General features: G+C 52.1%; 1 protein-coding gene across 2 annotated transcripts in view; it reads right to left on the reverse strand.

The window, feature by feature from the left end:
• Positions 1-9,348: 9,348 nt before the first annotated feature.
• SMAD3 (SMAD family member 3) overlaps positions 9,349-13,629 on the reverse strand; it is a 113,399-nt gene continuing 109,118 nt past the window's right edge. For both annotated transcript variants that reach the window (XM_032864632.1, XM_032864631.1), the window contains exons 8-9: positions 12,923-13,067; positions 9,349-10,400 (exon numbers count right to left, since the gene is read on the reverse strand). In XM_032864632.1, the coding sequence (XP_032720523.1) occupies positions 10,277-10,400; positions 12,923-13,067 (269 nt within the window). In that variant the 3' untranslated portion in view covers positions 9,349-10,276. The remainder of the gene's footprint in view (positions 10,401-12,922; positions 13,068-13,629) is intronic.

The following is a 13,629-nucleotide window of genomic DNA, read 5'->3' on the forward strand; positions in this document are numbered from 1 at the left end:
AAAGTCTGCTAATGTGTGTTATGATTGTTGTTTTTAGCAGGGCCTGTGTTGGGGAAGGCTTCCTTCACACTGGGCGTAGGTAGTGAATAACTGGAGAGTTGGTCGAACTCACGATTTTGGAGTCTCCCACATACATGTGTATCAACTGACCTTTTCAAGACCTCAGCGTTCGGGGTGTCTGGATGGCTCATGGGGTTAAGCCTCTGCCTTCGGCTCAGGTCATGATCTCAGGGTTCTGGGATCGAGCCCCACATCTGGCTCCATGCTTGGCAGGGAGTCTGCTTCCCCCTCTGCTCATCCTCTGCTCATGCAAGCATGCATGTGTGTGTGCAAGCTTACATGCGTGCACACACACACACATACACTCTCTCTCAAAAACAATAAAAACTTGAAGACCTCAGCTTTTGGGGGCTGTTGGCCCCTTCCAGGGGACATCGGGGATAAAGTGTCCAGTGCTTGTCTCCTAAAGGCCCATGGTAAGAAGAGTGATCATGAGCTAATAGTGTATTTAAAAGTTGTGTTCCACCTGGCCACCTGCGTGGCTCAGTCGTTTAAGCGTTTGACTCTTGATTTCGGCTCAGGTCATGATCTCAGGGTTGTGAGATCAAGCCCTGAGTTGGGCTCTGCACTGGGCAAGGGGTCTGCTTAGGATTTTCTCTTTCCCTCTGCCCTTCCCCACCCCTCTCCCACTCCAAAAAAAAAAAAAGAAGAAGAAGAAAAAGTTGCAGTCTATCTAATGTGATCTATGTACATGCCAACACAAGTTCCTATGGACAGTCTAGGATTTTAAGTGAGACTCGGGTTCTCCCCCCAGCATTTCTCTATTTGTGTAACAGAGTCGGGCATGCAGTAGGCCCTGAATTTAGGCATTGATTTGGATGCTAGTTTGAAAAAACTGATGACAAAAGTTTGAAGGTCCACGAGTCCTGGAAGGTAAGGAGAGACAAAAATAAGCTTTTTTTTCCTGCTGAGAAAATCATGTGTTATGTAATAATTTTAGAGTGATGAAGACATAGATATTTTTATAATTTTAAAATATGTTATCCTGCCAGAGTGTGAGAAGATTGACAGAACCAGTTTGCTTTCTCTCTATTTATAGAACTTGGCCACATCTAATTCAGAGAAGCAAGAGATTCAGGGACGCTAGACTTGGACGGCTGAGTAATATGGGATGTGGTTCAAGGACCATCGAGCATGTCAGGCCATCACTGCAGACTACTTGTAACTCATGAAATGTGATCTGTGGCTCTCTTCCTGTTCCCCACCGTGGAGAGAAGGGGATCAACACCGTCACTGTGGCTTGTTGGATTCCCTTAACCTCGGGCCAGTCTCATAACAATGGCCATCGAGAGAGCACGTGGAGTGCCCCTTGCCCTGCGCTGGCCTGCCACAGAAAAGCAGCCTTAGAAGAATTACTGTCTGAGGGTAAGCTGAGAGCTCCGTGAACTATTCTGAGTGCTTGCAGACGCAGAGCTAAATTTAGCGAACATGTGTCTAGTGTGGTCAGAGGCTCTGATTCATTGAACATTCTGATTGATGGAGACAGAGCTTCAGAGAATTGTGTAATGAGTTAGAGTCCTTCACCGCCCCCCCCAACCCCAGATTTAAAGCAGTCACACAATTTAGGTACGGCATTCTGTCATTAAATACCAAATCTTATTGGAGGACTCCAGGTGGAGGAGATGGAAAATCTAGTCAAGTGTGTACCACCTTCATGAAGGAGAACACCCTGACGATGAACTTCCCTGGAATTTGTGTGTCTCCTAAAAGCAGGCTGAACGCGCTGGGTGAAGTTCACGGTTTGACTTAGATTCCACTTAGGGTTTAGTGTAAAGCTCCATCCTTGCGTCTCTGGCATAGAAGCTGTTGCAGAAAAGATTTTAGAAATTCTCAGTTTCACATTCTTGGCACTATCTAGCTTGTTATTAATACCTTGAGTCTTGCTCTTTGTGTGGATATCTTTATGCAGAGTTTAGTGTGTGTGTTTGTAGCACTAAAGCCAGAGTCTAGACTAGGAAGCAGTTTCCTCAATGCTGAGGTGTTTCTCTGACACGCAGAGTGGACAATTAGGAAGAGAGGTGGTAGCAACCACATGGGCCTTTTGTTGGAACACCACCGAGCCCCATTCCAGCCGTGAATGATCCGTGGTTCTACCTCGTTTTCTTTTGAAAAAGTACTGATTCAGAACCTGGACCTCGTGGTTATTACTGCAACTTTAGAACACAGGTTTGGGAAGAAAAAAAATTTTCCCTCTAGCAAGCTGTCATATCTGTATCTATCTGTTGATAGGTCTAAAGCCTCTCTCCCCACGAGCACAAATCTGGGAGGCATAAACAGGTCACGTAAAGCAGTTCTTGACCACCCTCCGTGGTTCTCGCCTGTGAAAGAGGTGACCAATCATTGCCTCTCCCTTTTCTCTTACCAACCAGGTGGCTTCCATGCTACAAAATGGGGGCTAAGTGAGGTCTGGGGTAGGAAACGGCACAGTTTGGGAGGCCATCTCTTCATCTGAAGCCCAAGGACAGAGTCTGCACCAATCCTGCCACTCTGGAAAATTCTCAGGATGTCATCAGTGGGGAAGTTAGAAGGCTTCAAGGTTGGAGTTGAGGAAAAGCAACCATAAGGCGTTCCTTTACCCAGGTGAGAGATGAGCCTGGTTTCAGGGTCCAGCACTGCCTGTGAACCTTCCTAGTGCCAAGGTGGGCCAGGTGTGGCAGAGACCACAGACTTGGGGAAGGATGTGGATTCTCTCTGGAAGCTCCTCATCCAACCCAGGTGACAGAAGGGGGCAAGCAAGACGAGGCCACAAAGGTAGCATGCTGGGGGAGCAGGTGAGGTGCGGTGTGACCAGCCTCAGTTGCCATGGGAACGGGAGACTGGAAAGTGCACCTCGGAGCAATCCTTTCAAACCTGGGCCCACACTGGAGCCACCTGTAGGGACCCAGCCCAGAGTTTCTGGTTCACTAGGTCCCAAGTGGAGCCTGGGGAAGTATGTTTTGACCAGCCCGGGTGCTTACTGATGCTGTTGGCCAGGGTCCACACTTAAAGACCCACTGACGTTGAGGAAGTGATGCTTAAATTGAGCCAGGGGCTCAGGTATGAATTGGGTCAGATGGGCAAGTGGAGGCAGCAAGTTCTCAGTGGAAGTTGCAGCATGGACAGAGGTGTGGAGAGAAAGCAATTGGAGGGCACCTGGGTGGCTTAGTTAGACTTCTGCCTTCTGCTCAGGTCATGATCCCGGGGTCCTGGGATTGAGCCCCACGTCAGGCTCTCTGCTCAGTGGGGAGCCTGTTTCCCCCTCTCTCTGCCTGCTTGTGATCTCTGTCAAATAAGCAAATAAAATCTTAAAAAAAAAATTGGGGGGGGGTGCACCTGGGTGGCTCAGTGGGTTAAAGCCTCTGCCTTTGGCTCGGGTCATGATCCCAGGGTCCTGGGATCGAGTCCTACGTCGGGCTTTCTGCTCGGCAGGGAGCCTGCTTCCCTTCCTCTCTCTCTGCCTGCCTCTCTGCCTACTTGTGATCTCTGTCAAATAAATAAAATCTTTTAAAAAAATTGGAAAACGCTCATAATCCAGTTAGAGAAATGGTGGTAAATAGGGATGGAGTGAAACGTGGAGAAAACCTTGAAATGCTGCTACGTGGTGCCAGTGCCTACTCGGGAGGTAATCACGGAGGCCAAGGGGTCTGGAGTGGAAAACACCTCTAACCACAATTACATTGCTGGGAAATCTGGCAGCAGTAGTAGCCAAAACTAACTGATTAGCACTACCTACCTGGAGAGCTGTGTTGAGAAGGATTCTGAGGCTGAGAACAGACCCCGCACTGGGATTTGTGGTTTTTGCTGTGGGTGAAGAAATGGCATGGTGGTCCCCGGACTGGAGGGCACATGTTAGCAGGACAGTAGAGTAGCTGGGATCAGCAGGAATCAGGAATGAATTGGAGTGGCCTGCCTTCATGCATGAGTAAGGACTTGCAGGGTAGCACAGTGGAAGCAGATGCAAAAGATATTGCTAAGGTAGAACCTGTGAGATGTGGCCACTGAGTCATTAATTCGTCAAAAGTTTTGTGGCCCAAAGAAGGCAGGGTTATCAGAAGATGCAAACGCTGCTCTCTGGGAACTCAGCCTCCAGGGGAAAGCAAACACGGTTACCACACAGTGGGGCTGACTGGCAGTATAACCATGGAAGGCTTCCTGGAGGGGATGTCCGCCCTGAGTCCCAGAACATTGGGGACAGTGCTTGGGTGACCTGCTGGGGTGTTGGGCAGGCCCGGGGTGTGGGTGTGGACTGGGGAAGAGGGCTCGTCCTCACGGAGGGGAGTCCGTAAGGAGCTCCACCACCTGTTCACTGCTGGGTTGCAGACTAACAGTGAGCAGTGACAGCCAGATGGGGCCAAGTGCCAAGAGCTGGGGGTCCCTGATAAAGGCTTCGGAGCTTGTGCTGTGGCCTGGGGCATCTAAGGTCATGTGGATCACACAGCCGTGCAGATGATGCTTTCCCAGGAGCACAGGCGGAGGTGGGGAGCTATTGAGAAGCCCGTGTGGTCTGGGTGCTAAGGACTTGAAGTCCAGGGCAGGGGGCGTGGACGAGCAGGACTGGATGGACGTGGGGGTGAGGAAGCGCGGGGTGATTATGGCTTCCGGGCCGGTAGGCCAGAGGAGAGGGATGTGGTTTAACGAGGGCAAGGATGAATTCCACTTCCACGATCGTGAGTGTGAGGTGCTGTGGCATCTCCATGTGCCAGCGGGCTGTGGGATACAAGTCTGAAACTTGGGACTGATGTCTGTGCTATAAATATGGACTTGGGCGTCATTAGCATTAATGTGGCTTGAAATCATGCGGGGAGATGAGGTCACTGAGGAAGGAATGTCAAGAGTGCGTACAGTGGTCTGGGAACACCAGCCCTGCCGCAGTAGGCACAGGCCCAACAGAAGTTCGCCAGTGAGGCAGGGACCGTCGGGGGGTGGGGCCTTCCCGAAACGGAGGCTTGCTCAGTAGGGCATGGAAAGCATGGGAGAAAGATGCCTTGGACCTGTTCAGGACTTGGGGGGGGGGGGGGGAGGGGGGGGGCAGGCTACTGATCAAAACTGGGAGTCCCTAGAGAGTGCTAGCTTGAACGAGCTAGAAGAGGGGACGGGTTGGGGCTGCTGTGATTTGGGTCCCATTTACTAGGCAACTGGAATTTTAAGTTGTGGATCTGAAGGAACAGGTTGGGTTAGAGTTGGGGATTTGAGTCACTTGCTGAGAAATACTGGCTAAAACCTTGGGGAAGACGGGGACAGGGTAGTAGAACTAGTAATTCTGAAGGTAGGACTTCACTGCAGGCCGTGGGGGCCCAATCTCTAGGCCCAGAGGTGCTGCCCCTGTGAACTTGGCCTCTGTTCAGGTGTGGGAGGTATTTGGGGAATTCCTTAGCAGGAAAAAGCTGGACAAGTGGCCCGGCTAGAGGATTATTTTAGCCCCATGCCATTCCCCACCCCTGAAAAACTTGTTTATCCATTTTAATCTTGTTTCTTAATCCACATTATCTGGGGTCCGTGAAGATTCAACCAAGTAGTCTCTTTCTCCTTGGGAGTTTTCAGAGGCACTGACCAAGTCCTTGGAGCTGCAGTGTGAAAACCTTTAGGAATCTAAAACTACCTCCATGCCTGTGGGGGGATGAATCTGGTGGCACTCATCTTTCCTGTACTTGAAGGCCTCTGATGAGAGATTGGATGCAAAATGCCAACGCAGGGATGGCAGCGCTGGGACTGGTGTGGTGCTTAGATGTGGGAAGTGAGGGAGAGGTACCTGGTGTGACATGCCTGACCTTTGCTGGGCTGAGCTGGGGCTCCTGTTGTCACTGGAGGGCGGGCTGGCACTGCAAGGTACCCTGGGTAAGTGGAAGAGGCTGGGGATGAAGACGTTTCTGAAGCCCCTGGGACCCCCTTGGGGCTCCCTTTAAAATCTCCCCACCCAGCAAGAAGAGCTTTTCAATGAAAAGTTTATTAGAAGGGCACTTACAGGGGAAAGAGATGACACAGATCTTTAACAACAGGGGTAAAATGCTTAAACAGGTGCTCTGCTCTTAAGATACAAAAGTTAGAAAAATCTAAACCACTATAAATACGTACATGCTTTTTACAAAGGTGTTCAAAGGTCAGGCTGGCTGAGAAGTGAAGGTCACCCAATACCCTCCACACTCTGTCCCTGCCCCCCCAGCCCCACCCCAGAGAGTCTGGAAGAGCCTCCTTGCCACAGCAGCAGGGAGGTGAGTGAAGGAGGGAGTGGGCTCCGGCTCCATCCCTGTGGCTGGAGATCTCACTGCTCTGAAGGGAGAGGGGTTGGGTTCTGAGGTCCCTTGGGGAAGAGCCTGCAGCCCCCTTCCCATTTGTGCGTGCTGCCATGTGCTTAGCCAGTTTGGTTTTGGTGGGGGGGGTAGCTTCTGGACGCTGAGCGCTGTGCCCTTAACCAGCAGTGTTCAGAACGGGCTAGGCTCCTGACTCTTGCCCAGAGAGACCTTTCTGACTTTCTCCAAAACAATTAAATAGTTCTCTGTCTTGAATGGTTTTAAGAATTACATAAATATAAAAACACCAGAATGCTAGAGTGTACATTATTTCAGCATAAAAAAATCAATTACAGAATCACTGAGAGCATTTCTCAATCCAGTTTACATGATCGGCTAGCTGTATTTCTACAAAGTTGCCTGGACCTCATCATGTCTCCACTGCCTGCCACCCTTCCATGAGAGACCCCTCCTCTTCGTGTCAGAGCCACAGCCTGCTAGGTATGTGTTTTGCTTTTCTACCCTCTTGAGAAGTCATGGATACTCCTCAGATGGATGATCTAGAAGGGAACGTTCAGGCCCCGAAAAGAAAAATGGTACAACACAGCTGTTGCGTTTTTAGTAAATTGGGGACATACTATAGATCTTGGGGCCAACTCCCGACTCTGCCCCTTAAAGTCACACAGAGCCCAGCATTAAACTCAGGCCCACTCTTGCTATGGGTAACCCCCCTGGGAAACCGGCCTGTGAACAGTCCCCAGATTTGTCTTCCTCATCCTTTTAAGGACAACAGAGATGGGCCTCAGGTGAGCTCTGGGCCTGGGGAAAGACTGGTATGAAGTCTCAGAGCAGCTGGGAGGCCAGGCTGAAACCCCATCTGCCTTCTCCCCAGATTACATACATGCGTGTGTGACATGAACATGCTACTTAAAGCCTTTTCCTGCAGTTTGAGTAAAAGCACTTAGCCCCGGGATAGGTCCAAACACTAGGAAGCCAAGGGAAGATGGAGGAAAAAAAAACTAAGCACAAGATACGTGCTACAGCTCATTCCAATACATTAATGATTTTTAAAAAATCACCACGGTCAATAAAAAAATACAACACAGACAACATAAGGACAATGGGAAAGTCTGCCAGCAGCCTTGCCCTTGTGTGCGTGCGCGCTTCCTAAGAGGAGTCAGAGTCCCTGCTCCTGACTCTCAGCTTGTCTCAAAATGTCAGATCGTCTGCAGCCCGCCAGGAAGGTGGCCAACTGAGATGATGTTCCAGCACAGGCCTGTAACCCGAAGCCGCTGGGGCAGCTACCTACTGGACTTGTGCTGGAAGGACCTAAGTTACTAAATAAAGTTGGGAAGAGGGGTGGGGGAGGAAAGGAAGAGAAGAGACGTTGGCTCCTGGGGGTGGTGCGCAGCTGAGGACCTCAGGCCCCACCCAGGACCTGACAGTTAAAACTGCCCTCCATCCCTGCCCCCAGACTACTCTATTTTCTCCTGCCCCTATCAACTGTCCTTTAAAAAACTCTCTTTAACATAAAAATGCCATTCCTACAACAGGATTTTCAAACTAAGAAAACCGCTTTGTGACTTAAAGGCCACTAATAGGACACAAGTCCCCCCCCCCCCCTGCAGGACCCCCCCCCCCCCAGTACAGCTACAGCCTCTCTGATGGGAGGGGCACCAAGTCCTCACCTCTAAGTCTGACTGAATTTCTTCTAGAGGTGGACTTACCTACATTTTCCTCTCACATCTTCCTCCAGGGGTCTAGTCTATAAAGAAGAGGGGCCAAGTAAGCTTTTGTAGAAACACAAGACTGCGACTTCACACCTCCTAAAAGTAGCCCTCGGCCCTGAGCATCAGAGGTGCCAAGACACCATCCAGGCACAGCCACTAGATTGCTCAAACCGTGCTGTACCTGAAGCGAGTCCCCAAGAAACGGGAGGACAGCTGTGTGCCACAGGAAGGCCTAGGAGGAGCAGGAGGCCGATGGAGAACGCAGGCCTTCGGAAACCGCTGCCCTGGCTTCGGGGGAGGGCACCATGGCACCAGCGGAGGCCGCAGTGGAGTGCCCGCACCACAAGTCTCAGACCTGACCAGGAGCATGCATGCACGTCCAGGCAGGCCCAGCCGGCTTCCTGGGAGCAGCAGTCGGCAGATGGCTTCACAGCAGGTGAATTCCGGCCCCTTGGTGTCTGACCGTCTCAGGGAGAGGGTGGTTGTGTGGGGTCTCTGGGCTCTGAGTCAAAGACCAGCATTGGTCTGGCAAGGTGCTCCTCCCATCTCTTCCTGTGTCCTCGGGGAGCTTGGAGAGTAGCCCTCCTACCTGGAAACCACACGGCTGGAGCTGCAGGGTAATTAGGATCCTGCTGGGGAGGTGCCGGGAAGCTCCCACTCTCTCCGTAAGGCATCAGAAACAGCATCACATTTGACATTTATACCCGCCAGAAGTAGACATTTTCTGCCCTTCACTTGGAATCAGACAGGACTTCCATGGGAAATCCCTTGGCTTTTCCTGGTAGAAATCCATGCAAAAAGATGGGATAAAGTAATTTCATACAAAAACAGCAATGAAGAATAAAGTCCCAGTTACAAGTGGCAATGCTGTATTCTGCAAGAGGCCAGTTGAAAAGGAGGGATTTTTTCCAGTTGAAATAATTTATACCAGTTTCCTCACTAATTGCCACTGGGAACAGTACTTCTTACACAGTATAGCTGCTGAAATCGTCACTGATGATCCTCAGCCATGAGCCAGATAATCTTACATCCCTGGGGAGGGGGGGGGAAGACGGCACACCTCTGTGCTCCAAGGCTCCAATTTTCCAAGGTGTAAAAAAAAAAAAAAAAAAATTTAATAGCCCTTTTTCATTTGCCTATGTTGGCCTGAGATTTTTTTTCCCTTCGGGTGCATTTGCTTCTGTTAATTTCAGTTTCCAGAAGTGCTGGCAGGTGTCTTCTCAACAAAACCTGCAAAAGCTTCACCTTAAGAGAGAGAGGTTGCCAGCCCCCCACCCCCAATGCTGGTTTCCCTGTCAATGTGCCAACCCAGGTTTTTTTTTTTTAATATAAAATAAACATTTAAACGAGCATACGACAAAGCTCATTTAATTAATGCAACTGACTACGTAAACCAAGAAAGCCGGATGCATAAGAATAGCAAGTGAGCTCCTACAGAGGACTGCAGACCCACGGAATGGAGCGTCGCCTCCACTCAGACCCCACTGATGCGACAGCTGCCTCCTGCCTCACGTGACCATCTCACGTGCTTCAAATCTCTGAGATTAACGCGAGAAGAGAAAATATACATTGCATAAGCGCTGAGTCTCAGCAGTTCTCCCAACCGTTCCAAGTGAGAAAGGACAAATTTGAGAGGAGAGGTCTCGTCCACTTTCCCCACTGTCCGCGAGCGCATGTTCTGAGCACGCTGGCTCACCCTTCTCGGGACGCTGTCAGAGGAAAGGGGACAGATGCGCTCCCCTCCCCACCCCAAGTCAATCCGGCTCCTCGGGTGCAGGGTCTGCTGGAGTGCTGGGGCTCAGGAATGCTCAGCTGAAGCACTGGTCACAAGCGCCAGAGGGCTAGGCATGAGGTTCGCTCCCGCCCCTGCAGGCTCTGTCCCACCTAGAACACCCAAGGTGAGTTTCACGCTCCAGTCCGGAACCCAGGGCCATTTCCTGTTGGACAGTGACATCCCAGATTGCTGTCATTAAATCCAAGGGGGCTGGGAGGAGGGGGCAGGTGGTGAACTACTACCTGTTTGCTCAAGCCGCCAGAGCAGAAGCCGATTCTTGCCCTGCAAACGGGGACCAGAGGACACATGTGTTTGGCAGACACAGCTGTTTCAGAAAATCCATCTCTGGGTTTGCTTTTGCGTTTTGGAAAACAGGTCAGTGCCGCTTTGATTGAGGGAGAAAAATTTCTTCTTCATTGACAATAGTGAGTTCCAATTTTCTCCTATGCGGCCTTTCCCCCCAAAGCCCACCCTCCCCCCACCCTCCCCCTTCACACCCAGTGTCTCTAAGACACACTGGAACAGCGGATGCTTGGGGAGCCCATCTGCGTGAGGACCTTGTCAAGCCACTGCAAAGGCCCATTCAGGTGCAGCTCGATCCAGCAGGGGGTGCTGGTCACGGTTTGTCTCCTGCAAGACACAGGGAGAGGGGTGGGCTGGGAGACTTCAAAAATGTGCAGAAGCACACACATATAAGTCAGAACACCTCTTCCTGCTTTGATGAGAGTCCTCTAGCCAGAGCCAGAGATAGGCCCATGGCGCCTTCCTAGACACTGCTCTAGAGGAGGATCCAATGACTTGCTGAGACCGCCAGGGCAAACTCCTCCAACCAGGAAGAGCCTTGAACAAATCAGGTTCTCTCGCCAGGGAAGGAAATAGCCCTTCAAGGGTTAAATGTGTGAGGCAAATTCCAGGGTATCCTACTTGTCCACCCGTTTCTGTGACAGGCCCCCCTGTAAAGAACTTCTAGCCTGAACAAAGGTCTCCCTGGGTCCCATCTGTCCTGAATGGGCAGCCTCAGCTCCAGGGCCAGGTCCAGTCCCAGCAGGCCCTGATGACGTGTGTCTGTCTGATGGAGGGCTGTTTTCTGCACAGCGCCGACAGAACCTACATGCCATCAGTTCCCAATGTGCTGATATAATTCCCATCTATGGCCTTATTTTGGAAAATCTTACAAGCAGAGCAAGCCATGGAACAATTACTGGAAAAAACCAAGGCACACCACACGTTTCTTTTCCCCAAAGCACTTTGTCTAAATTCAGGCTGGTTGATGACGCAGCCCACAGGCGAGCTCCCAAAGGCCTCCAGTGAGCAAAGGCTATCTGCTGAGGCCAGAGGTGCTAGTGCCAGCTGGAGGTGAGAGCCCTGGGCCCGGGGCCCTCCCCGCTGTTGGCCGTCTGACAGGAGGGATGAAACCTTACTCTCTCTTTGGCCCAAGAGGCAGAAGGAGGGCAAGACTGTTCTGGGAAGGGGCCGCACCCGCCCATTAGGCAGCTCTGTTGGGCTGCCAGGTGGCAGTAACGTGGTAGGCCGCACAGGACCCCACGTGCTGGCAGCATGTCCCACATGGTGACACAGTGCCCCCAGGGAAAGGCTTCCACCACCAAGGGACCTCCTCCCAGCACTTGGGAGCTGGAGGGCCACTGTGGTGTGCAAGCTCGAGGGCTTTTAGCTCGAGGCCACTGCCCTCCTTGCTTGGCCTAGGCTGGGCATGAGTGGAGGTTTCTAGATGGGCTTGTGGACCCCAGGGTGCCTCTCTGACCTGAAGTGCCTGAGTACAGTCCTCTGAGAAGTCTGGGTGTAGGAAGAGCAAAAGGACCTCTATCTGGCTCTTTTCCATTGGTGTCCAGCTAAGTAGTTCCCTTCCCCACTGAAAGAAAAATACTAATTTTGTAACCTTTCACTCTGGTCCCATAAATGATTTTAGCCAGGGCCAAAATGTGGGCTAAAATCTCTCTTGGGCTGGGCCCTCGGGCCTGGGCTCATCTCCTCAGGCCGTCATAACTGGACGGTAAGTTCTCCTGAGAGGCCGGACTACTTTCATTACTCGGTTAGTCACTCATCCTGGATTTCACAGAGACGCCCCCCCGCCTCCCCAGACCAAGGTGCTGTGTTCCCTGGGCCTGTGGGGCAGACACAGGGAACAGCAGCTCAAATACGGTAAATAGGAGAGGACTTTACGGACCGAAATCCTCTAACGAGAATCTGACTTTCCATAAGTCATGCTCATCTGGATTTCATTACAAACGGTGGCCCAGAGCCAATACTGAAATGGGTTTGGCCTGGGTGCAGAATGACTACAAAACAAAATGGATTCCAAACATCTGGAAAAATGAAGAGAAGGGGGCAGTCACTCGCAAGGCGCTGGCCCGGGCTGCCTCACGGGCTCCTCTGCGTCTGCCACGGGAGCTGGGGGCCGGAGGGCCACAGGGCTCTGGCCCGCGCACCCTCCAGTCTAGGTGTGGAAAGAAAAGGGACCAGCTTCGCCAAACCCAAACCAGAATGCTCTGGGAGGTTCAATAGAACAGACCAGGTAGACCTGACCAGTGCTATGTTTAAACCAGTATCTGAAATTCTGAAAAAACAAAAACTCCTTTCTTAGCGAGTAAACTCTGTTCCTTTTTGACTACCCAAATCTTCTCTCCTCCCATCTGCCTCTCAATTTTAATACCCGAGATCCTCAGGGTCACCTCCATCAGAGCCAGAGCCCCAGAGAAGCGCGGAACAACTCCTTGGAGAGGATTGTCCTAAAATCATCCGCCCAAAATGAACAACGAGCAAGGAGCCAAGAGGCAGAGTGCTAGGCTCAGCTTTTCCGCTAATGATGTGACTTCAGGCAAGTCACTTTCCCTCCCTGGGCCTCGGTCCCCTCATCTGTGCACCGGCGCTGGTGCCAGTGTCCCCGCCCAGGGTGATGGTGAGGAAGAGAAGAACTAGAACATACGTGTTTCTGGTGCGTGAGACACTGCCGTGCTCAGCCCTTCCTTACCCAGCGTGGCTTGGGCCCTTCCGGCCCACTGAGCCACGGCCTCTGATCCTTGGTCTCTGCTCTCTGGGGTGAGGGCGGCCTAGCTCATCTCTAAGGGGCCCCTGCTCTGCTGCTCGAGTCCTGTGCCGTTGGGCCCCCATGACAGGTGGCACCCAGACCTGACCTGTATTCCGCTCCCCAGCCCTTGACGAAGCTCATGCGGATGGTGCACATCCGGGTCAACTGGTAGACCGCCTCGAAGCCCTGGTTGACGGACTGAGCCAGGAGGGCGGCGAACTCCTGGTTGTTGAAGATCTTCAGGTTGCACCCTGCCAAGAGAACAAAAACAGTGCTTGTGGGGACAGAGGCATACGTGTCCAGTGCCCCACTCCTGGCTGAAGCCACCCGTGCGCCATCCAGAACAGCATACCTGACCCGGCTCAAGTGGCACACGGTGATTCCGTGCGTTAGCCCCATACTCCGCACTCGGCGCCACACTAGGGACAGGCCCCCTCAGTCCCTGCCCTTGAAGCCGTCCCCACCTCAGTGGCCAACACACAGGGCTGGATTCAACACTGGCGTGTGAGCTCCAGCTCCCGGAGCCAGGGAAGGCTGAGGAAGACTGTAAAGCCAGTGACCTAACAACCTGAGGAAGGGTTTGGAGAGGTGGGCCTTGCCCTGGGCAAAAGGGCCAAGGCAGGACTCCAGGGACCAGAGACATAAGGTACCTAAGCCAGAATGCCCATGGCTGTGTGGGGCATAGCTGACCACCCAGCAAGCGGGAGTCCTTGACAGTAGGCGCAGGGGAAACAGGACAGACGAAAGGCTCCGCAACCTGCTGCTCCAACAGGTGGCTCCCAGAGGGTCCCAGGGTACCTTCTACCCGGGCTT

This window comes from Lontra canadensis, unplaced genomic scaffold (genome assembly GCF_010015895.1).
Source record: "Lontra canadensis isolate GAN:19392208 unplaced genomic scaffold, GSC_riverotter_1.0 scaffold28, whole genome shotgun sequence".
In the NCBI taxonomy this organism is placed as follows: Eukaryota; Metazoa; Chordata; class Mammalia; order Carnivora; family Mustelidae; genus Lontra; species Lontra canadensis.